Source organism: Erpetoichthys calabaricus, chromosome 1, assembly GCF_900747795.2.
Source record: "Erpetoichthys calabaricus chromosome 1, fErpCal1.3, whole genome shotgun sequence".
NCBI classification, from domain to species: domain Eukaryota; kingdom Metazoa; phylum Chordata; class Cladistia; order Polypteriformes; family Polypteridae; genus Erpetoichthys; species Erpetoichthys calabaricus.
In genome coordinates, this window is record NC_041394.2 from 286,590,052 (window position 1) to 286,616,590 (window position 26,539).

The following is a 26,539-nucleotide window of genomic DNA, read 5'->3' on the forward strand; positions in this document are numbered from 1 at the left end:
CCAACCCTTTGTAGGGTCTGTCCCTGAGACTTATTGTCATTGTGAAGCAGAGCCTTACTGGAAATTGGAGGCGTTTGAATTGAAATGGGAAATCAGAGGGTATAACGGGGATGCGAGGAATAAAAACTCTCTCCCCTGAGCCACCGCCAGTAAAAATAGTTGCCTCAATTAGGTTCTTTTGCAGGCATGTGACCTGAAGTCTCGTGCCATTACAAAGTTTCGGTGGCTGTAAGTTTCTCAGTAACATTATTGGTGCCCCAACCTTCAAAATTAGATTATGCTCAGAAGTGCCTGGAGGATTCAGAGTGTGGACCGAGCTGCAGGCTATGGACGTATAAATGTATGTAAGTAGGATTCAGTTAGCGTTGGGAACCCACGTACCAAATTTCTTGAAGATAGGCCCATTAAGTAACAAAGACTGTTGGAAAGATCAATATGGCGGCCGACAGTGGTGTCATACCACCGAAATAAGTACGTACATCGGTTTCGGTTAGCGCAGTGAAGCCGCCTACCAAATTTTGTGAAGATGGGGCCATAAATAAGAAAGTTTAACATGGCGGACGTTGCCGACCGTTACGTGTAGAATTTCAAAATGAAACCTGCTTTACTTTGGTAAGTAAGCTGTAAGGAATGAGCCTGCCAAATTCCAGCCTTCTACCTACACGGGAAGTTGGAGAGTTAGTGATGAGTGAGTCAGTGAGTGCTTTGCCCTCTATTAGTATAGACATATATATATGTGTGTGTGTGTGTGTGTATATATGTATATATATATATATATATATATATATATATATATATACACACACACAGTGGGTACGGAAAGTATTCAGACCCCCTTCAATTTTTCACTCTTTGTCATATTGCAGCCATTTGCTAAAATCATTTAAATTAATTTTTTTCCCTCATTAATGTACACACAGCACCCCATATTGACAGACAAAAAAAAAAAGAATTTTTGAAATTGTTGCAGATTAAAAAAGAAAAACTGAAATATCACATGGTCCTAAGTATTCAGACCCTTTGCTCAGTATTTAGTAGAAGCACCCTTTTGAGCTAATACAGACATGAGTCTTCTTGGGAAAGATGCAACAAGTTTTTCACACCTGGATTTGGGGATCCTCTGCCATTCCTCCTTGCAGATCCTCTCCAGTTCTGTCAGGTTGGATGGTAAACGTTGGTGGACAGCCATTTTTAGGTCTCTCCAGAGATGCTCAATTGGGTTTAAGTCAGGGCTGTGGCTGGGCCATTCAAGAACAGTCACAGAGTTGTTGTGAAGCCACTCCTTTGTTATTTTAGCTGTGTGCTTAGGGTCATTGTCTTGTTGGAAGGTAAACCTTCGGCCCAGTCTGAGGTCCTTAGCACTCTGGAAAAGGTTTTTTTCCAGGATATCCCTGTACTTGGCCGCATTCATCTTTCCCTCGATTGCAAACAGTCGTCCTGTCCCTGCAGCTGAAAAACACCCCCACAGCATGATGCTTCCACCGCCATGCTTCACTGTGGGGACTGTATTGTACAAGTGATGAGCCGTGCCTGGTTGTCTCCAAACATACCACTTAGAATTAAGGCCAACTCCCGCATGGAGTTTGCTAAAAGACACCTGAAGGACTCTGAGATGGTGAGAAATAAGATTCTCTGGTCTGATGAGACCAAGATAGAACTTTTTGGCCTTAATTCTAAGCGGTATGTGTGGAGACAACCAGGCACTGCTCATCACTTGTCCAATACAGTGAAGCATGGCGGTGGCAGCATCATGCTGTGGGGGTGTTTTTCAGCTGCAGGGACAGGACGACTGGTTGCAATCGAGGGAAAGATGAATGCGGCCAAGTACAGGGATATCCTGGATAAAAACCTTCTCCAGAGTGCTAAGGACCTCAGACTGGGCCGAAGGTTTACCTTCCAACAAGACAATGACCCTAAGCACACAGCTAAAATAACGAAGGAGTGGCTTCACAACAACTCTGTGACTGTTCTTGAATGGCCCAGCCAGAGCCCTGACTTAAACCCAATCGAGCATCTCTGGAGAGACCTAAAAATGGCTGTCCACCAATGTTTACCATCCAACCTGACAGAACTGGAGAGGATCTGCAAGGAGGAATGGCAGAGGATCCCCAAATCCAGGTGTGAAAAACTTGTTGCATCTTTCCCAAGAAGACTCATGGCTGTATTAGCTCAAAAGGGTGCTTCTACTAAATACTGAGCAAAGGGTCTGAATACTTAGGACCATGTGATATTTCAGTTTTTCTTTTTTAATAAATCTGCAACAATTTCAAAAATTCTTTTTTTTGTCTGTCAATATGGGGTGCTGTGTGTACATTAATGAGGGAAAAAAATTAATTTAAATGATTTTAGCAAATGGCTGCAATATGACAAAGAGTGAAAAATTGAAGGGGGTCTGAATACTTTCCGTACCCACTGTATATATATATATATATATATATATATATATATATATACACACACTGTATGTATATATATGTATGTATATGGTTTTGGCAGCCAAGCGCTTTTTTCCCAACCTAGAAGACGTCTCTTGAGATCAGTTTAATCACCTCGTTGATTGCATGTTTTCCAAGGTATTTCCAATACCCATTTCCTGCACCGAGTCATCTCCCCTTTTATGAGTGACTGTGTGTGTATATATATATATATACACACACACACACACACACACACACACACACATATATATATATACAGGGTAGGATTCAAAAGTAATGAGCCTTTGTTCAAAAAGACAAATTTATTGAACAAATCGGTACAACTAATTAATAGTCTTCAAAATAGGCACCTCCTGCATCAATACACTTTTGTAGGCGGCTTTTCCATGACTCGAAGGCGTCCACGTAGGCCTGTTCCGGGATGGCTGCAAGGGCTGCCTTGACATTTGCTTGGATGTCCTCGATCGAGTCGAAGTGTTTTCCTTTCAGCGCTGATTTTAAGCGCGGAAACAAGAAGAAGTCAGAAGGCGACACGTCCAGACTGTAGGGAGGCTGGGGGACCACCGGAACGTTCACCCGGGCCAGGTAGGCGCTCACGATGAAGGCGGTGTGGCTGGGCGCGTTATCGTGGTGAAGCTTCCAGCTGTCCTTGATGTCCCTTGGCTTGCGCGCAACGCTTCTTTTCAGCCTTTTCAGGACTTCCAAGTAGTAAGCAGCATTCACGGTCTGTCCTTGCGGGACAAACTCGTAGTGGATGATCCCCTTCACTCCGAAGAAGGCAATGAGCATGGTCTTCGTCTTCAACGTGTACCGTTGATCTAACGAACTTTCCATTCCGCTGTGTAACGCACTACCGCACAGGGGTTCCCGTCAAAGCCGATTCTACCGCTCCGAAAGCTCAGAGCGGTAGGAGCTCCGTTGCGTTGTGAAGCCAACACCCACCGTCGCCATCGCTGGCAAGTGGGGCGCGCGGCGAGGTACGTTCGCGTCAGAACAAAATGAGGCTCATTACTTTTGAATCCTACCCTGTATATACAGTGGGTACGGAAAGTATTCAGACCCCCTTCAATTTTTCACTCTTTGTCATATTGCACCCATTTGCTAAAATCATTTAAATTAATTTTTTTCCTCATTAATGTACACACAGCACCCCATATTGACTGACAAAACAAAGAATTTTTGAAATTGTTGCAGATTTATTAAAAAAGAAAAACTGAAATATCACATGGTCCTAAGTATTCAGACCCTTTGCTCAGTATTTAGTAGAAGCACCCTTTTGAGCTAATACAGACATGAGTCTTCTTGGGAAAGATGCAACAAGTTTTTCACACCTGGATTTGGGGATCCTCTGCCATTCCTCCTTGCAGATCCTCTCCAGTTCTGTCAGGTTGGATGGTAAACGTTGGTGGAGAGCCATTTTTAGGTCTCTCCAGAGATGCTCAATTGGGTTTAAGTCAGGGCTCTGGCTGGGCCATTCAAGAACAGTCACAGAGTTGTTGTGAAGCCACTCCTTCGTTATTTTAGCTGTGTGCTTAGGGTCATTGTCTTGTTGTAAGGTAAACCTTCGGCCCAGTCTGAGGTCCTTAGCACTCTGGAGAAGGTTTTTGTCCAGGATATCCCTGTACTTGGCCGCATTCATCTTTCCCTCGATTGCAAACAGTCGTCCTGTCCCTGTAGCTGAAAAACACCCCCACAGCATGATGCTGCCACCGCCATGCTTCACTGTGGGCACTGTATTGGACAAGTGATGAGCAGTGCCTGGTTGTCTCCACACATACCGCTTAGAATTAAGGCCAAAAAGTTCTATCTTGGTCTCATCAGACCAGAGAATCTTATTTCTCACCATCTCAGAGTCCTTCAGGTGTCTTTTAGCAAACTCCATGCGGACTGTCATGTGTCTTGCACTGAGGTATGTGTGGAGACAACGGGGTCAACATCACGGGTCGAGACCTACTAACATTTCTTTGTACCTGGCGATCTAGCACCTCAAGATGATCTGTGTCCGTGATTATATTCACTATGCTGATCTGCTCCCATTTCATCTTACAGTACTCTACGACCGGGAACTGATCTGATGTTCATACTAACCTGGCTTATGGCTCCGGGGCGATCACGCCTGAAATTACCAAGCGTTACTGTTTATGGCTGTGTATTGGAACATCCAAATCCTGCTTCCTCCTCCTGCTGTGCTTTCTGCTGCTTGCTATCGCCTGTCCTACCGGCTCCATTGTGCTGTGCTGCTTCTACACTGCTATCAGCTAAGTATCACTCACTATTTTAGCGCTTTGAGTTCTGAGAAAAGCGCTATATAAATGTAATGAATTATTATTATTTATTATTAAACACTAAAGTACAAAAACGAAGTAGAAAGTAACACTAAACCGCAACACCGCCGGGAACACCGGCACACCGCGTCTACTAAACACTAAGAAACACTAAGTAGAAACACTAAAGGAAAAAATACTATTCAATAAGCAGCACGTCTACTAAACAGTAAAGGAGAAAGGACTAAACACTATGGAAAAAGAACGGCAAGACCACGTCAGCTGTGGAGCTCAGCTCGGAGTGAAATGAAGTGAATGAAATGAGGTGAATGGGAGGGGAGATGATCACGTGACTCCCCCACCTGTCTTAACTCTCCATCCCTCCACAAACACAGTCTCTTGGATCCAAACTCTCCTTTATATATATATATATATATATATATATATATATATATATATATCAAATAGAAGGGTTTTGTTGCCACTGGGACATTTGCTTAAATTCTTATTTTTACATGGGACGCAAAGCAAAAAAACAGGACTGTGCTGAAAATGCAGGATGTCTGGTCACCCTTTGCTTGATATAAAGTATAGGAATACTGTCAAAATAACATAAAACAGAAAAATGATAGATTAAAATTACATTCACAAGAAAGTTTTATTAACATGAACATTAATCTCTTTCTTTAGAAAACCTCAAAATGTAAATGTATAGTGTACCAATATTGACTCAGGTTTATTGTCAATTTACTCAGTACATATTAACTTTTTTATTTGCTATATAAAGTAGCACGAGATACTATGGTCTAAGAAAAAAAAAAGAATGACCGACATTTAAGGCACATACTGCAGTTAATCTTCTTGAACACTTAAACACAATATTAAAATCACCAAAATCAACTTGCAAGACTTTTTATCCTAAGTAATACTGCACGGTATAGTAAACTAAATACCTGAAAACCAGAAAAGTGTAAAAATCTAAAGGATCATATTTACCTGCATAGTCTTCCCCCATCAGAAGAGATGTAAACACAGCGGTCACTGAGATTTGTTGAAATGGAGACAAATTCATTAATAAAACCAGCTCTTCGCATCAGTCTGAAGGTTGACACTAATTTCTGATGATTTCTGATTACTCCAAGTATGTTACCTTGAAACAAAAAAGTAACCATTTAAAAAGTATCATAAAACACACAATGTAGTTTTTTATCTCCTAATCGAACACCTTTCTTCCTGAAACATTTTGAAGAACCAAATGTGTAGTTTGCATTGTTTGCATAGAAACCTTGTTATAAAATATCCTCAAAAACACTTTAGTTACAACTGTTATTACCCACCAAAATTCTTTGAGGTTTTTTCTGCACTGAAATATTGGCTTAGGTAATAGTCAGTAATAATAAGGTGTTGTCTTTCGAACGGGCGGCACGATGGCGCAGTGGGTAGTGCTGCTGCCTCGCAGTTGGGAGACCTGGGGACCTGGGTTCGCTTCCCGGGTCCTCCCTGCGTGGAGTTTGCATGTTCTCCCCGTGTCTGCGTGGGTTTCCTCCCACAGTCCAAAGACATGCAGGTTAGGTGGACTGGCGATTCTAAATTGGCCCTAGTGTGTGCTTGGTGTGTGGGTGTGTTTGTGTGTGTCCTGCGGTGGGTTGGCACCCTGCCCGGGATTGGTTCCTGCCTTGTGCCCTGTGTTGGCTGGGATTGGCTCCAGCAGACCCCCATGACCCTGTGTTCGGATTCAGTGGGTTGGACAATGGATGGATGGATGGATGTCTTTCGAACAAAAATAAACAAAGCAAATTGACTAGAGAGTGCAAGGTTCCATTGATCGTTTGGCTACAAAATGTGTCAGATTAAAGCAAAATTGAACTCTTTCGCCACTTGCAATAACTGTAACATTGAATAAAGAAGGAGGAGGAAGAAAATAAAAATATCATATCCCCATGTGAAATATGAGAACTGGATTGTCGAAAGGATTGGGCTACTTTGCTGCAACTGGCCATGAAGCCCAAAGTAATGATCACATCATGGAATTTACTGAATATAAGGATATTCTTCTGAAATACTTACTTCCCTCTGGTGTACCTAGAAGAGTGACAATGATAATACTTCCCCACTAAATCTGTAAACCAACAGCTGAGTGACTAACTAAAGCCCATTAGTTGTGTTTTTTTTTCTTTATTAAGCGTGCAAATAATTCTTGAACTCGCAGTAGTTAGGTATTTTTAAAGAGTGGCAAACATATGTTTATGAACCTCATGACAAACAAGACAAAATAAAGATTTTGTATATAACATAATAGTTTTATGATACAGTATAACCTTCATGAATCTACTAATTGCATGAATAAATGTGAAGTTTGCAAGATCTGAAAAAAATAGAAAAATGCTGAATATTAGCTGCTGAAAGATTTAAAAGGATGCCAATTGCAGTTTAGATGTTTACTCCGATGTTTCAAGCAGTAATCTCATGAATAACTTTTTTTCTTTGTTTACAAAAGTACTAACAGGCTAATGAACTGTAACAATTCAACAGCATATAATGATGTCAACATTAGCACAAAAATGCTAGGGTAAGACAGATATTCTTCTTTCAGAAAATTATGGTATTCAAGAGATGCATTGTTTTAGCTATTAGTGTCACAGTAGTTGACAATCATTTTGAACTTATATATTGTATTGCAAAGCAACAGGTGTAATAATTGTTGTCTAGCAAGCTTCAGTTAAGTAAAACAGCAATAAAACAGAAGGAAATGCAGAGTTAAACAAAATATATGTCTCAATTACCATTAAGAAAAACAAGAAAAACATTTGGATATGAAAGCTCTTCACCACAAAGTAAGTTCACATCCTCCACTCCAAGATTAAAAGCTAATTTAATGATAGGGCCATCTTCCATGTCAGTTGTAATATGGGTCATCAATGCCAGATTTTTTACCAGACCACAAGCCTGAAAGGCAAAAAAATGAATCATTTTATTTATTTATTTATTTGTTATTAGTATTTGTACTTATGCTTACCTTTTGTATTTAATGATTACATGAGCTTTCCACATTCTGCACTATTTAGAAAAATGTCTAAATAAATAAAACAATCATTAAAATTATAACACCTAAAAAATGTGAATCAAACAAGAAGACTGATGCCAAAGGAATTAAAAATCTACATCACATTACGAAAAATTTACTTCACTTTACCTGTACGGAGGAGAGTTTTTTTTTTTTTTTTTAAATCAATTTTTCATTAATGCTAAACAAATACAGTAGTAAAACAACAAAAAAAAGGGAAAGACATTTTTGTAATCAAATTTTAAAGAAAAAAACAAACAAAAACAAACTCCCCAAACGGTGCCCACCCAAAACCCACCCAACCTGTACGGAGGGGAGTTGATGGTGTAAGTGTAAGGTGGTGATGAAGGGGAAGTGGAGAGATGTTATCGTTTGGAAAGGGAGTCCCCTTCCATAAACTGACTGATGTCTTTCTTAAGTAGTCTTGTTAGCAGGGCATTACAATAATCTAGTCAACTAAAAACAAATTGTGTGAACTCATTTTTCAGCGTCTTCTAATGTTATATGAGTTCTAATTTTGCAATATTCCTTAAGTGAACCAATGCAATCTTAGTAATCTGGTTAATATGTGATTTAAGGTTTAGGTCAGAGTCAATCAATGATTAGCCCTAAATTCTTTACCTCCACCTTGACTTTTAAACCTAAGGGATCAGGTTTATTTCTAATTCCCTTGCTAAAATCCATTTTTGCCAATCACTAAGATTTCAGTTTTTTCTTAATTTAGTTTGAGAAAGTTACTAACACATTGGATCAGAGAGTCAAGGGCATCATGGTCATGAGGCGCTATTTATAAATAAAACTGCATATCATCTGCATAGCTGTGGTAGCTCACCTTGTGTTTTGAGATAATCTGACCAAATGGAACCATGTAGACTGAAAAAAGCAGCAGACCCACAATAGATTCTAGAGGTACACCATATACAATATCATGGGTGACCGAAGTATAATCACAACAACTAACAAAGAATTTTCCATCCATCCATCCATTATCCAACCCGCTATATCCTAACTACAGGGTCACAGGGGTCTGCTGGAGCCAATCCCAGCCAACACAGGGCGCAAGGCAGAAAACAAACCCCGGGCAGGGCACCAGCCCACTGCAACAAAGAATTTTCTACCTGTTAAATAAGAATGTAATGCACACTGAAAGCCAGTAATGTCCATGGCAGAGTCAAGAATAAGCTTGTGCAGCCATGTCTCAGTAAAGCACATTAAACTGCATTCGCGACACTCCCTGTTGTACTTAAGCAGTGTCATGTGTTTGTCCATCTTATTATCCAGTGATCTAACATTGCGCATAATAATGTAGGGGAGATATGGCTTGTATCTACTTCTTGTCTTACTCTTGCTTGCCTGTTGCACATTCCCACCTGTTTATTCAAACCACCCCCCACACCCCCTCCCCCCCCCCCCCAACATTTTGCTCCTCCACAACATCCCGTTTTCATCTTTCTCCTTAACTCCGGAAGTATATCCAAAAAGAATTTTTTGTGCTCAGCTGCACCTGACTTCAATGCGAGCAACTGCTTGCATGAGTAAATCAGAAACCAGTCTATGTTGCTTTCCACATTAACATTAGTGGTGTTCAGGCAAACCAAACAAGTTGCAACAAAATGTAAAAACATGATAAAAACTCTTCAAAAACCTCATGGTTAAAGATGGCTTCTCTTATTAAGATTAATTACCCTAAATACTAATGCTAAGAAAACAAAAACAGACTAAACATCACTAAATTATGTAGAAAAGACATGGGACCAGTAACTCAACCTTGCGCATTAAGATCAAAAAAGTGCAGTAAGTTAACAAATTCTCTTGCTTTCAAGTAATATTGGCTATCCACCTGAAAACTGAAATTATCTACAATTAGGACCTTGTCATAGTTATTTATTATTATAAATACCAAGTCTGAGAATTCCTCAATAAAAGACGCAGGTCTCCATGAATCACCACTTTATCTTGGTGAAGAGGTTTGTGTACCCCTGTGACCTATGTTGTCCAAAGAAGAAGCTCCTAGTAGGGTCTCCAAAGGCAAAGGGTCAGACAAAGAGTGATTCGAAGCCTCTAGGGGAAGGAAACCTCTTATTCTAAACCTCCACTGCCTTGTGGCCATATCTTCATAAAGAAAATGCTAGGGAAGTAAATCCAGACAGAAAGGTAGTTGTCAGTATTGATCTCTCTCTGGCAACTCCTGCAGCCAAGCCAGCTCCAAAGGTAATGCTGTACATTCCCCTGGAAACTGTTGGTAAGGCCAAGAGGGGTGACCTTGTCATCTGGGCAGCGCAAAGGCCTCTATATACAGTATATGGCTCAGGCTTGCACCCTGTGAAGGCCAGTCCAGTCTCACCACCATGTGAGAATACAACAAGGAAGACAGCTGTAATGTGTTATAAGTCCCTGCCAGACTGGTGTAGAACTGGATGCCATGGCTTTCTTCGACAGAGGGAGTGATGCTTGTATCCCATTGGTCAACTATTGCCCGCCTTAAGCAGGGGAGTACCTGGCCAGTAAGGCATTGACCTGCCCTGATATATCTGCTTCAGTGGGTGCCTGGAGCTCAGAGCCCTTAGCTCAACAAGCAGATCGTTAATTGTGCACCAGGCAAACAGAAAAAGAAAAAACTGAAGGCTCCAGCACTTTGCTTCGCAATCTGGAATGTTATATTATGCACCATGCATACTGGTCTGTCAGATGACCTTCAAGAGATAAATGATGCTCGCAAATCTGCAGTGATAAATCGAGAGATGCACATTGACATAGCTGCCCTGCAGGAAACACAACTTCCAGATAGTGGATCCCTGAAGGAGGAACACTTAACATTCTTTTGGCAATGGAAAGGTGCTACGGAAACTAAGGAACAGGGTGTTGGCTTTGCCATCAGGAATTCGCTGATCCCAATGACTGAATCCCCAACAGGTGGCACAGAGAGACTCTTCACACTACGCCTCTCTACACTTGAAGGCATGCCGAACATAGTGTGTATTTACTCACCAACAAACGAAGCTACAACTAAGTCAAAGACCAGTTTTATGAACAGCTAGACCAGGGGTTTTCAACTCCGGTCCCGGCTGGGCCACAGTGGCTGCAGGTTTTCATTCTATCCCTTTTCCCTTCATTTTAATAGCCCTGTTTTTAAGGATTCAGTCCTCAGAATTCATGTGTTTCTTCAATAAAGGGCAGCCAAACAGAAATGAGATGTGAAATGAGCCAATAGATGACCAGCTAAATTGGAACGTCAAACTCCAGACAATTTTACTCCAACCAGTTTCTTAATGAGAAGCTAACTCTTGCTGTTAATTAAAGCCGTTATTGAACATCATGACTTGTTGCTGCCTCATTCTGCCACAGCAGACTGTTGATTTTCTGTTTTTTCTAAGACTGCCATCAAGATGTTTTGGTGACCTAAGAAGACCAACATGACCAGACTCAAAAACGGCTCACTAATTAAGAAGATGGTTAGAATGAAAACCTGCCGCCACTGAGGCCCACCAGGACTGGAGTTGGACAACCCTGAGCTAGACATTGCTGTCTGTAAATTCCCAACATGAGAGCATATTTACCTTCTCTGAGACTTCAGTGCTAGGGGGGGTGCAGACCATGAGTCATGGCCAAACGTCATTGGTCACCACAGCACAGGGAACTTGAATGAAAATGGCCAGAGGCTTTTAGAACTCTGTTGACATCAGAACTTGTGTGTGACAAACACCTACTTTCAGAACATGACTTGCCATAAAGTTTCTGGGAAACACTCAAGTTCCAATAATTGGTATCAGCTGGAGTTGGTAACTACAAGACGCGACTAACTAAACAGTATCTGCAACACCAGAGCCTATCACGCCGTCATCTGTGACACTGACCACTCCCTGATTGGCTCAAAGGTAAAGCTCAAACCAAAGAAACTCTACCATTCTAAAATGAAACCTCAGCTGAGAATCAATATCAGCAAGACTGCTTACCCAGACAAAAAACTAGGAGTTCATCGAGTAGCTCGAAAAGCTCCTGTCCAATGACAACACACAAAGTGTAGAAGACAGATGGAATTTTACTCAAAATACCACCCACAGTGCTGCAGTCATGATTTACGGCAAGGAAGAATGTGCGAGTGCAGACTGTATGAGGTCAGCGTCCCTTCACTTGAGCCTGTCATCAATACAAAGCGCAATCCACTGATACGATATAAGCGTGACCAGAGTCTTCAGGACCAGAACGCTGTATAAGCAGCTTGCAGCAAGACTTAACAGGCTGCACTTCACTGTGCAAATGACTATTGGATAACATTCAGCAACCATCAGACACCAGCAACATTAGGGGATCAAGCAAGCTATAGGCAAACCAGCAAAGAAGATCACGCTTCTGAAATCAAAGACGGGGGAGGGGATCAAGGACAAAGATAAGCAAATGTGATGGATATAACAGTACCTTGACCTCTATTCAATAGAAAACTCTGTCTCCCAAGAAGCTCTCGACAGTGTCAAAGAGCTACCTGTTCCAGATTACTGAACCCACGGTAGAAGAGCTGCACAAAGCTACTGACAATCTAACTTGTGGCAAAGCAACAGGAGAGGACAGCATATCATCTGAGATCATCAAATGTGAAAAGTCAGCCCTACTAGAACCACTATACAAGCTCTTGAGTCTCTGCTGGAGAGAAGGCAAGGTCCCCCAGGATACGCGCAATGCCAAGATAGTCACTCTGTAGAACAACAAGGGTGACGACTCAGGTTGCAACAGCTTGTTGAGCACTGTAGGCAAAGTTTTTGCCAGAGTACCCCTGCCTCGACTCAAAGTTCTTGCTGATCTCATTTACGATTAATCACAATGTTGTTCAGGGCTGAGAGATCCACTGTTGAAATGATTTTCTCTCCATGTCAGCTCCAAGAGAAATGTAGAGAACAGCAGATGCCTTTATACACTGCCTCACCACAGCATTTGACCAGGACAGGTTTGTTCTTGCTATTGAAAATGACAGCAAACCCCCCCCCCCCCCCCCCCCCCCCCCCCCCCCCCCCCCCCCCCCCCCCTGCTCCCCCATAGCTGCTTTGCATTGCCATCTATTTGCATGTAGACATGCAGGGTGTGGCCAAATACAATAAACCTCAGAGCCATTCATGATCAAGAGCTGAGTAAAACAAGGTTGTGTCCTTGCACCAACTTTGTTTGGTATCCTCTTTTCGCTCCTGCTGAACTTCACATTCAGACACTGCACCAAAGGTGTCTACTTGCACACTAGAAGTGATGGAAAGCTGTTTTAACTTGACGTGCCTGGGGGGCAGGGCCAAGCTTTGCACAGTCCTCACTTAGAAAAATTCTGTTTGCCGATGATGCAGCACGGGTCTTGCACACTGCAGAGGACCTCCACCAACTGATGAATCAGTTTTCCCACACTTGCAGGGTGTTTAGGCTTATTATAAACATCAAGAAAATGAACTCCTTGGGTCAGGACATCTCTACACCACCATCAATCAGCATTGACCACATAGTTCTTGAAGTGACAGCTTAATTTACCTGGGCTCTATGATTACCAACAATTTGCTGCTTGACAAGGAAATCAACAAGTGACTAGCCAAGGCTGCTAGAATGATAGTCAAATTAAGAAAGAGAGGGTGTGATAACATCCATCAATGTGATAGCTAGGACATGTGCACTGAATGAAAGATGGCCACATACCAAAAGATGTTATATATGAGCTGGCCATTGGACAATGCCCAACAGGCTGACCAACAATGTGCTTTAAGGATGTCTGCAAATGTGACCTGAAACTTGCAGGCATTGGTCCCTGGGCCGGGAAGTTCTTGCAGATGACTGGGGTGTCTGGCGACACACTATTCGAGAAGGAGCCAAGAGGGGTGAGGAAAAGCGCAATCAACAGCTGGAGGACAGAAAACAACTCAGAAAGCGGTGACAGCAAACTCAGTCCTCCAATACACATTTAGCATTTGTCTTCAGCACCTGTGGGACAGACTGCCATGCCAGGATTAGCCACTCAAGATGCTGCCTGCCACAGGACCGATCAAAACTATCCAAGGCACTACCATTACGTTTTGAGAAAGATGGATGCAGTTATTTTGGAGGTCTATAAACAGTCAATACAAGAGACTGTGACACTTTGAATAACCACAGCAACACTCATTATGAGATTTCTCTGCATGCTGACAATGTTCTGTTTTCTAGGACAATGCCCCATCTGAGCTGCATCATGTTCATAATCTTAATATTCTGTTTTCTAGGGCAAAGCCCAATCTGATTTCGCACATGTTATTAATCTTTTTAATCATTTTGACTTCTGACCTGGATATAAAATAAATTTGACCAACCAAATTGGCTCTTCTCCCATTAAATTATTTATACCTACAGGCCATTTGGCTTTTGTTTACTATATTACTAAACATGTTTAAACATCTAAGTACTGCAATTTGAACCCTGATTCAGAATATTTCCATATCCAACTACCAAAGTATTTTGAGAAGGATTAAGGTGTAAGGACTCCCTTAAATATAAAATTGTTATAAAAGTTAATTAGGAGAAAAAAAATGAAGTAATCTGAATTCAAACCAGATCTCAATTACATTTAATTTCCCCAAGTCTTTGTATAATCCTGGAAATTCATTGAATTTTAATAAAACACTGTCACAGAAATGCAGTGTTTGAAACACGGAATCAGTTTCTGTAGTGAATTAAACAAGGACATTTATGGTTATGCTATTTTACTTCGGATGTTCATGCATAACAGCCAAATAGTTATTACACAAACATAAAGTTAAATAAAGTCATTACGCAAAAAAAAAAAAAAAAAAAACCAGACATCGTAAGATCGGATATGGGTCTTCTTTCAAGAATGACTGCTATTTTAATTAAAGGTACCTTACACTTCTTTCCCTTGTGCTCCTTTGCTTTTTCCATATTTTTTTTTTATCTTTTATCTAATTCAGGGTCATGGGGAGCTGAAGACAACCCCAAAGAGGGTGCCTGACTGTACCATGGTACTCTCATGTACACACCAATACTCACTTACTGTATATGGGACAAATTCCAAGTAGCCAATTACCCAAATATATATGTTTTGGGAATATGGGATGATATTGGAGTACCCACATGTACAAAAAACACTGACAATACTCGGACGAGAAAACTCAAACTCCACGCAGATAGAGCTCAAGCCAAAATTCAAGAATTCTGGGGCATAGTCATAACATAATCATGCAAATTATATGCTTGTTTTAAAAAGGTTCACAATTGAATTTCACATTAGAAATTTCAATAAAATGACTTTACTCCCATAAATCAACCAACAGTCAAGAAAAATAAATAGATGACTAAAGATTAAAGATTTCAAAGTTACATAAATCTATAAGCCTCCTATGTAAAAAAGTTACCTTTAATCCACCTTTGTAGTATTGATATTCTATAAGCTTTGTCTTAAGAACTTATTGAAAATTTATCAACTTTAAGTAGACTTCTCAACATTTGTTGAAATCTGAAATGTGTGTTTAGTTTCTGAGGTACTACATGGAAATTAATTTACATTTATTAATTCACAGAGCTTAAAAGTGAAAAGACTGCTGTAGTAAAGTTTGACACTTGTAATACGTATTACCTTTTTACTCAAATTCCTCTGTAATATACTTAAGTCACAATTATTCAACTTCAGTTAATGGTAAAGAGTTCCAGCGCTACATTAAAAAACATATTTTTACACAGATTTTGACTACAAATATGCTTTGAAAGGAATACTTTAAACTTCTGTTTACAGAGCATAGGCAAAAAAGATAAAAGAAACAAGAAATGGTAAATGTGTTATGTTTACCTCTCCTTCAGGAGTGTCAGATGGACAAAGCATTCCCCACTGAGATGGCTGCAGAGAGCGAGGTCCACTTACTTTCCTAGTCTTCTCAAACTGAGATGAAATTCTGGTCATCATACCTAATGCTGAGATGTAAGAAAGCCGGGACAGCACCTGAGTCACACCTTGACGGTCCATCTTGAACCTCTTCAGTGACCAGTTTCCCTGAAACCAAATTTATTTCTTCAATTAAAAAAACAAAAAGCATTAAATTCTTGGACTAGAACTAATAACAAAAACATAAACATGCAGGAAACAATAAGATACGAGGACACAAAAAGTGTAGGTAGGACTAACAAAATAAAAGTACTACTACAGGATACATTACAAAACTTTATTCCATATTATGAAAAAAATCAAGAAAGTGTAATCAATAATTATTGTTTCAAATGTAACTTACATAATAAATATAACTAGAGTTTAAATAATTAAAACCTTTTCACTTACAGTAGAGATGGCATTGACCATGCCATTAGTTATCTGATCCTGGCGCATGTGCTTCACAACATCAAATTGAGCTGCTCTCTGTTTCGGAATGACCTGGTCTGCTATTTTCTTCAATTCAGAATTGAACTTTTTAAAGAGATCTTCAAACAGCAACGAAAGTAACTGTATAATACAAGCAATGTTTCACAAAATATTAGATGAAAGTAATATAGATAACAGACATAGTCTAAAGGTGTTTTAAATTACATTATTAAGGATATATTGAATTATACACATAGCACTCCAGAAAATATTAATAACCAAATACCACTTATCAGTTTTTTTAAATAATAATAATATTATTACTGAATACTTGATTAATATCATTACTAAAAGACATTTTCAAGATCAAGACGCAGTATAAATTTTACACGTTTATTATAACTGGAGTACAGGTGGGCTAAGTGACTTGTTCATGGATGCACAGTTGGAAATGGGAACCAAGCTATCATCCTTGTGATTAAACATTCCAACCCCTAGCCATACTGCCTGCTCATAAAAAGGCATTAATGAATATACTGTATATAGTTTCACTATTAATAAATACACCTGCTCTTCTCATGTGATTGACTGCTTAATCAGTGATAGCATGACATGCACTACTAATTATAATTAAACAAGAAAAACAAGTTCCAATGTACTGCATGTGTGTATGTGTGTATCTTTTTATCTGTGTGTGGAACTCAGGGGAGATCCAGGTGCTACATAACAATGCTTACATAACATAACCAGCTTTAATTAATCCAATAGAATTTTACAAAAGGCTATCTGTTAAATTATCCCCATTAATGTTAGATACATTTTATTGAAGATAGAAAATATTTTTACCCAAACCCCATATTTTATGCCAGGTATCAATTATTCTCTTTACAAAGAAGAACAAAGACCCTCTGGAATCAGCAACTGTTGTCAAACTGTTGGCAAAAGCTCTAGCAAGTACAAAGAAAATTCTTCCCCAAGATAATACAAGATAAGACTGCTTTAAAAAGACCAGCTTTAATTTGCTATAATGAATGCCTAACAGTTTTACAAACGGAATTCAGGAATCTCAGGTTCAAGAGTGAAGAGGAACATGATCAGGTACAGAATTATACTTTTCAGGTGCTGGAGAAGTATTTAAAAAATTGTTCTTAGTACACCCATTAACCAGAAAGCACAGCAGTGAAAAATCTGTCTATTTTACAAATGATGATACAAACTAACAATTAAAAACTGCAAAAAGGCTCATTGTGGAAATGATGTGCAAAACACAAGCAAAACACAAAATTGCGGCATAGTGTGTCTGCAGTAACACAATGCTGAAAGAGTAGGAACTTTTTCATACAGATTTAAATTATATTCGAAGAGTGATGTTCGTTTTGACAGCTCCATTGTGAACAGGCTTTTTCCAGTTAACCCTTTAGCACACAATACTATTTGGGAACACCTTACATTTACTTTATCAGGGCAGACTAAGTAGCTGGGTGTTACAGTTACAAGGAAATTTGTAAGATCTTATCTTATAAATTACTAAGCAAGATGTTAATAGGTGGTCAATCTTTGAGTTCTCTCTAGTGAGTAGAATTAATATTTTTAAAATAAATTACTTGAGCTCTTACTTCTTTTTCAAAGTATTCAGATATTTGTTAACAAATCATTTTTTAAACCTATTATAGAGAAAAGCCAAGCAAAATGACACCTTTTATTGGCTAACTAAAAAGATTACAATATGCAAGCTTTCGAGGCAACTCAGGCCCCTTCTTCAGGCAAGATGTAATACAGAGAGGACAAAGACAACTGTCCCATACTATGCATTATTACAAACTGCACGAAGACCCAACAGATCTCTACAAAAAGGAACTAAAAAAAATAGTAAGTAGCTTTCCTCTTGACATCAAGGATCATGTAAACAGTTTTTTCCTGAGAACCCCAAAATGGGTTACTTCTACATGCTTCCTAAAATCCACAAAGAAGGGAACCCAGGAAAGCCTATAATCTCAGGAATTGGCTCCCTTACAGAAAATATTTCAGGTTGGGTGGCGCACATCCTTAAACCCCTCACCCATAATACAACCAGCTACACCCAGGACACCACTGACTTCTTAAAAAAACTGTCTGCTTTAGGCCCCTTACCTGAGGGAACCTTACTGGCCACAATGGATGTTGAGGCACTTTACACAAACATCCCCCATGATGATGGCATATTGGCATGTGAAATGTACCTCAAACAACATGATTTACCCACAAAGTCAGTAATAGAAAAGATAAAATTCACTCTGACACATAATCTATTCTCTTTTGGACAAGATTGCTACTTGCAACAAATGGGGACTGCAATGGGCTGTCGGTTTGCACCTCACTATGCAAATCTATTTATGACAAAATTGGAGGAAGATTTCATGTCAATGTGCATCGTAAAACCAATGTTGTATCTTCGTTACATAGATGACATCTTCATAAGCTGGAATGCCAGTGAGAAGGACCTCCTCCATTTTCATAATGAATATAATTCTTGTCACCCCAACATAAAGCTGAATTACTCAAAAACAGAAGTCAGTTTCCTTGACACCACCGTTCAACTGAAAGACAACACCCTTGTAACTTCTGTTTTTCACAAACCGACAGACAGACGGACCTACCTGAAAAGTGATAGCTTCCACCCCAAGCATATAAGGCGCTCCATTATTTTCAGCAAAGCAACACGGTACAATCGTATTTGCTCAGACCCGACAGACCGAGATCAACAACTGCAGGAGCTCAGACAAGATTTCATCAGACAAGGTTACACCCCCAAAACAACAGACACTCAAATAAGAAGAGCTACTGCCATACCCAGAGACAACCTTCTGGAATATAAAAACAAAGACAACAAGAACCATATCCCCCTTGTTATCACCTACAACCCACATCTTGAAACACTTCGAAAAATTATAAAAGAACTTCAGCCAATACTAAACAATGACCAAACACTGAAAAATGTATTTCCTGAACCTTCCCACCTAGCATACAGACAACCTCCAAACCTTCAACAACTAATTGTCCGAAGCTCCATAAGTGAACCAACAGAAAATGGCACATCACCATGCTTACAGAAAAGATGCAAAACATGTGCCCACATCTATGATACAGACAGTATAGTTATACCACACTGCCGACTTGAACATCACATAAAGGGATCATTTTCCTGCAGATCATCTAATGTAGTCTACCTAATTTTCTGCATGAAATGTCCTGACACTGCACTCTATGTGGGAGAAACTGGACAAACACTCCGCCAGACAATGAATTTACACAGGTTCCACATTAAACATGGCAACACAGATGTTCCTGTAGCGGCCCACTTCAACAGCCATGGACACTGTGAGAGGGACTTTTAAGTCACAGTGCTTATGGGCAACTTCAAAACACAGCAAGAGAGAAAAGAATGGGAAGTTAAACTCATGCTAAAATTTAATACATTACAACATGGAGTGAATAGAGACAAGAGTTTTATGGCCAGATATGAGGATTGTTTACATCTCTCAGAATGACAGACAACCTGTCTACAGATCTACATTGTTTTGAAAAAACTCATTACAAACTTCAAAAGACTTTGTTGGACAGTTATCTTATCCAGAGATCTTGACCATACATTGTTCTTCTCTCTCTTGTTAAATTAACCTTAGCCTGAATGAATCTATTAATTTTTTACATTTAAAATTTCTCATTTAAAGATTTACCAATGTTGTTTCTTGTCCTAGAGTGTGTATATAAACACAGGAAACTCCAGTCTCTGTATTACATCTTGCCTGAAGAAGGGGCCCTGAGTTGCCTCGAAAGCTTGCATATTGTAATCTTTTTAGTTAGCCAATAAAAGGTGTCATTTTGCTTGGCTTTTCTCTACATTCATAATGGCTAACATGGTACGACACCCTAGTACTACAGTTAAACCTATTATGTAAGGTTGTTTATAGCAAAGGGAAAAATTACACTATTAAAAAGGATGACAGTGCAAATATCAAAAGTAGAGGGTGGCATGGCATTAGTAATGCCTGCCCTCTAGCTCTACTAGTGGATTGAAAATATTTCTAACTTGAGTTAATGGAAGGAAGTAGGAGGTACCAAGAACAAACCTGCTTTGTTGGCTCTGAAAAGAATGTCACATAGAAACTCTTTCTTATATTCCTTGCTATGTACTTCAGATATTAAGTAACTGTTATTAAATTGCTACCAATCAGATTGTGCTTCACATACTTAAAATATGGAGCCAATTTAGGAAACACTTTAAGACAGAGATGCTGTTCTCTATGGACCTTTTCCAGAATAACTTTCCATTCCAGTTGTACCTTGATGTTGCAATATGAGATTTTGCATATAACTTGATAAATATTTTGTACGTCTTTATTTGTAACTTAGGCAAAGCAATGTAATATTAGTGTTACATTATTGATAATAACAGCAATGGTTTGATGGTTTAAGAACCTCTCCCCCCAACCCCCAAAACCAGGACTGAATATCTTTTAATTTTACAACAGGATTTGGAGGAAGTGCCTGAAACAAGTTTGACAAGTGCTTCTCTGCTAAAGTCTCTCCCTTCAACCCCAGAAAGAAAGCCAGGCTGCCTAACTGCTAAGCTTTACCTTAACATATGGTTTGGAGGCAGGTGTTAAGATGTTCTATTCCCCCCATTGGTCTGAAGCATGGCTGTTTGGAATTGGCTTGTATCAGAAGCCTTTAAGTACCACGATACCCTACTGGCTGTAGGGGTTGGACAGAACATCTATAAAATTTGCTTGGTTAACCTCACACTTTCTCTCTTACTAACATCTGATGAAGGAGCATCTCTCTCTTACCAAAACTGCTGAATGACCATCTCACACCATGAACTGAAAAGAACAACACAATGAAGAGCAGAGCTCGACAGCCATATTGAGACAGGCATGCGGCCTGTTCTGAAAAAAGTTGACCACAAATTATGCCTTAACTAGAGACATTTTAAATAACTAACAAGTCTGTGTGCCGCCTGAAATTACACATCACCATTTATCAGGTTGTATGGTTGACAATATTCAAATGTACTTTTTATATTGTTATTATTTATGAATATTACCAATAATACATTGTTTAAATTGTAACTTAACTCCTGCTTGCCTTTAACTACACCTAATTGCCTGAGATTATATGTAGAAGGGAAGGTGGGGAGAAGTTACATATACTATAACACCTTATAAACAGTGGTAAGTCTGGGAGATTAGAGGCATTCTGACAAAGGCTACATATTAATAATACAAAAGGGGAAAGTAGAGTAATATATTTCTCTACCAAGACAAAACACTTGATTATACAATATTTTATCCAGGGTATTATCTGCACTTTAAGAGATCTTTATATTGACAATGTGTTTGTGTTCTTTGCTCAACTCTGTTGTAAAAGTGTGCTTCCCTCAACACCATTTTTTCCTATTTACAAATCAGAAACTTTCTTAAAAACAATCTTTTTTGCCTCATCCACCAACAATGTTCACATTTGAAAACATTAAGAAAAAAATAAGGAGAATATTAGTAGTATTTTTTACAGTTTTGTCAACTATTGTCATGTTGCTCACCATTGGATAATCTTGGGCAGGTTGTCTGAGAGAAATTTTATGAGATGGTACCAAAATGCTTTCAGGGCCCCTGTCCTGCTCAATTCCCCATCGTGTTTTATCCACTACAGTCTTAAAAAGCACAATTTCAAAAAAAGGTATAGAAGGTTTTGGGGGAGATTTTATTCATTTTCTGCATATGAGGCCTTATGCCTCCCTGTACTGTCTCCTAAATGATAAAGAGTAATAAGAGTGGATCGGGAAAGGAATGCACATTTCAATACTTTATTATGCTACAATGCAGATCACATTAGGATGGGAGCATGCACTGATACAGCGTGTTGCTGCACCCACCACACAAAGAACCACGGCAGGATCCCAAATTAGGACCCGAGCACAGCTGTGCAACAGGTGACACCTCAGCACCACACTAGTTTGAATGGGGAGGAACAGTGTGAGGAAAAAAAAAGAAAAAAAAACACAGCTGGAGTGTCAATCCTGCCACCAAATCCCTGAGTTTTCAGCGCATATTGGAGAATGTGTTTGCAGGGCTGGATGAAGATTAACATCATACCCAGGACGGAGCAGTTGCAGGTTAAGAGTCTTGCTCAAATCACTTCTAGCATTCCAGAGGAAGGAAGAAAGGCAAAAAAAAACAAAAAAACATCCAAATCATATATGAATATCCATTTATTTATATTTCAAATTCTACAATGTGTATAAGATGAAGAAATACTAAATCAAAAGTAAAGAATAGGCTTAGTATTTACTTAAAAATGAACTTTTCTTGGCTATTTTGTAAAAAAATTCCTAATTACATGATCCAAATAAATTGTTCTGGCAATGTTTGATTTAGTCTTTCTGTGGCTGACTTGATGTCTTTATTATTGGCATAGCACGTCCCACAGTGGTAGCCCTTTGCACTAGGGAACAGGTGGTAGCAATAAAGGAACACGTTTGGAGAATAGAATATGTGGATTTTTTCCAAATCCAAAGTTTCATATATCAGATTCTGCAATCCATGTAGTGTGACTGCAGACATTGTTGTTAAGCTAAATAGGAATTTTTCTGACTGATATAACATTAACCAGGTAATTAAAAAAAAGTGTGCACAACCCTGCTGGCACTGGTTTCCATTTTTAAATGCTTTTAAATTTCTCATAGTTAAAAATAATTGGCTCAAGACTTGCCTTGCAACACTAGATGTAGGGTGATACTTCATTATAGGAGAAGACAAGGACAGCAACCATGCACAGACCTTATTCGTGTTTAATTGTTCATGAAGGATGGATTTAAATGACTATTCCCTGTACTCTTTAATTTGCCACACAGAAGCAAAGGCATCTTTTCCTGTTCACGCTAAAGGTAAAGCAGACCTTGGGTCTTCTTAAAGAGACATCCATCTTCAAAAAATATACTTACATGACGTAATTCTGAAGCTCATTTCTTTGCATATAAACTGGACTAAGCCTAGTACCTATTGAGTTTAGGAGAATGGAACGCTGAAGGCATATTGTTCACTAGTGTTAAAGATTCAGTGATAACATAGTGCTTAATTCTTTGATTACCTCATCTAATTTTACTTGGTTCTGAAAGAAGAAACCTAAGTATAAACCACTAATGATAGAAAATTTAAATCTATGTATTTTAGCAAAAAGGAGCTAATTTTTGGCCACTAGCAAAATCAGCTAGTATTCATTTTAAGTTGAGCCTCAACACTTTTCAATATCCCTCATTTATTAATTTAGTAATGATTATACACTTTACTTATACACCACTTTTCCCACACTGAAAATTGCTACTGTACATGAATAAAAAATTGTCATGATGACTCTGTATGACAATACTAACAAATGTGTCATATTCAGTTCTTATTTATGTTGTCAGTGTGCTTAAACAAACACATTTGTTTTGCTTAATCATGTTTGGTATGTTTAGGTACTGAATATTGTAAGCAACACCTCCTTCTTAGTCTTTGGCCACTTTGTGAACTATGGTAATGCTCAGCAATTAAGGTTGAAAAGTTTCACTGTCATCATGTTTGAAATAAGACACACTGTTGGTACATGTGACACTATTTTCTCAGCATGTGCACAAAGAAAAAGTAGCAGATTTTAAATAGGTACAGCATATTAAAAGTGTAAAACCTCAGTCAAAATAGGCATGTAATGTTACCTTTTAGGAAGCAAACTACGAGGAGGATGAAAGGCAATTCTGTAGTGATGGGAACACCTAAACTTCTTTCAAAAAATTCAGTGTCTTACAAAAATGGAATATTATCTTTATATTTAACTTATTTCAAATGTGTTCAACCTTACAAAGTGAATCAATGTACAAGAAAATTTTCTGCGTTGTAATGGAAATATTCAATATGCTTTAAGACTTTTGTATCACATTTTAACTGTTGAACCATTGCCAGCAATGAAATTTTGTTTGGTGGACAGTTTTTAATAAAATAAATACAACTTTAATAGGCAAAGCAAATTGAAAAGTCAAAAACAGTGCAATATCACTTAGAGAAAAGTTGAATTTCAAATTATTAATCTTTCCTTTAATTTTTATTGATCTAGTTTTACTGCCCTGCAACTGGCACTCAATCCACAGCTGAATGCCACCGCCACCACCCAACCCCCTTTATGGCCAATGCGGTCAGCAGTCAACCCCCATTTTGGCCAATGCATCTTAAGTCCTTAAAGTTGAATAAATTGGGTTAATGAAAGGAAAGAATGAATTAAATATTTTTCATTTAATGAAATAACACAGGCTACACAGAATGTATAGAATAGAGGCAAGGAATGTTGCAAAGGATGGACTATTTATTTGACCAACAGATGACAGCCCATCACACAGTAATGTAAAATAAAACAAAAAAAAATGTTCATTTTTGACATTGTTTGCTTAATTTTTACAAGGCAAGCACCTGTTTCTAAGACTTTGTAAACCACATTATTTTATGATGCAATATTATTTAACCAAGGGCACATCAAACTTTTTGAGTCATACTCCATATTTCATATATGCTTCTACAAAATGAATAATACACAGAGCTTTTCCGGGCTCTGGAAGCAGTCATTGTACACTTTCACAAATTAAAGGCAAATTAAAAACTGTATTAAGATACAAGCATACCACCATTTAACAGAAGCAGAGAAAAATACTACAAAAAAGTTTATGTTAAACAAACTTCTCAAAATGACTTACTTAGGTTAAGTCTCTCATGCACTGAAATCTTTGTTTAAGGTTATCATTGGACACTAAATTGACTGGAGCTCAGTTAAAAAAATTCTGTATGTTTAGTGATGTTAGCTTTATTCTGAAATATGAATTTTATAAAAACGCTCAATTTTAACATATCTCCTACATAAATGAGTATGATGAGTAATATTAACTTTAAATTTTAAAAGGTGTATATTTTTGATGCAAAGAGGTGCTGAAAACCACTGAATGTGTAAATACAGAAAAAGTTCATATTATTATATTTCTAATTTATTGAAATTAATTCTTCCAGCATATTATGATACATAGTTTATACAATGGTATTCTGTATGACTTTTATTTTTTGTTGTCATAATTATCAAAGTTTTGAATTTTTTTTTAACTTTGCAGAACAAAGCAATCTACAAGGGAGCTTTATATAACAAAAACTGAAAAAGTAAGAGGCAGAAAATCCTCTAAGCTCATTTATACAATCTTAACACTTAAACATATTTTTGTAAGGATTACAATAAATGTAGTATTTGTCTTGTTTTACTAATGAGGAAATATTTAATAAAAAGGGATGGAAAGTTCATGATAACATTCATATTCTCCCTTTATCCAAGACCTACTTCATGCCAGAAATGTTTTCCTCTGAGCAGAAAAATCTTTCCTTGACAGTCCAATCAATAGCATTTACATACATCAAAATAAGCAGCAGCAAAATTAATAAAGAAATTAAGCTGCTGCAATACAGTTGCGCCAATTAGCTGAATGTCAGGGAATTCTAATTAGAGTGTCTTGAGATTGCCGTTTTTAGCATTTAAGCCTATTGAGTGTGCCCAAAGTCTCTCTTTTCACAAGTGAGCTGGTTTAGTAAAATTAAAAGACTTTAGGCAGCTGTAATTACATTATCAGAGCAGGGCAAGGATTAGGCAATCTCTGAAGTCAAGGCGGCATTCTTTTGTCATGTGGTAGAAATCCCTCGCTTTCCAGGGTGTCGGATTTTGGTGCCGTTCCATATCTCCCTCTGACAAAAGGAACCGCATTAGGAATATAAAAAAAAGGGACAAAGAACAGGAAAATGCTCCCAAAAATAATGAACACATTAATAGAAGACTAAAACAAAAGGGCAGGTGAGAGATTAAGTGACAATAATGCCGATTTTGCTAACACCTTCATTGGCAAAAGGCCCTAAACAAATGTCTAGTGGGAAAACAGATTTGAGGAGTGAAGCCTGTGATGATTAAATAAAATACATCCCATGCTGAATTTTTTATTCAGCTATATTATAGAAAGGTGAGACATATTTAGTTTTCCCCCCAAAGCCACATGGGGTAGGAAATTGTGCTCATTGTTTCTCTATTGTTTTTCTTTGTGAAATAAACAGTCTTTTCCATCAATTAGCATTTTTTGGTGAGACAAAAGCTGTTTCCCCTTGAGAAGGGGGACTCTTTACTCAGTGACAGGATTAGCCCACACCAGTCCTTCTAAAAACTGTCCATTTAGCTACCATGCAAAACTGTTGGCCAATTGAAGATACACACTACAGCAGATTCTGAGCTGGAAAATGACATCCTTTTGTCTTAATATCCTTTAATCCACAAGAACTAAACACTGCCAATCATGCTTAAATTAATTAGGAGCAGCATGGGAAAACAAAATAAAACCTAAATCATACAGATCCACTAAATAGGCTTTATTCAAACTGTA

At 38.5% G+C, this 26,539-nt stretch overlaps 2 protein-coding genes across 3 annotated transcripts in view; one reads left to right on the top strand and one right to left on the bottom strand.

Annotated features, from left to right (window-relative positions):
* LOC114662582 (NADH-cytochrome b5 reductase 3-like) overlaps window positions 1-26,539 on the top strand; it is a 1,047,486-nt gene that overhangs the window by 842,507 nt on the left and 178,440 nt on the right. The window lies entirely within an intron of this gene.
* polr3b (polymerase (RNA) III (DNA directed) polypeptide B) overlaps window positions 1-26,539 on the bottom strand; it is a 201,292-nt gene that overhangs the window by 89,843 nt on the left and 84,910 nt on the right. The window contains 4 exon segments of the mRNA XM_028816094.2: window positions 5,699-5,852; window positions 7,486-7,648; window positions 15,568-15,768; window positions 16,051-16,212. Coding sequence (XP_028671927.2) covers window positions 5,699-5,852; window positions 7,486-7,648; window positions 15,568-15,768; window positions 16,051-16,212 — 680 coding nt within the window.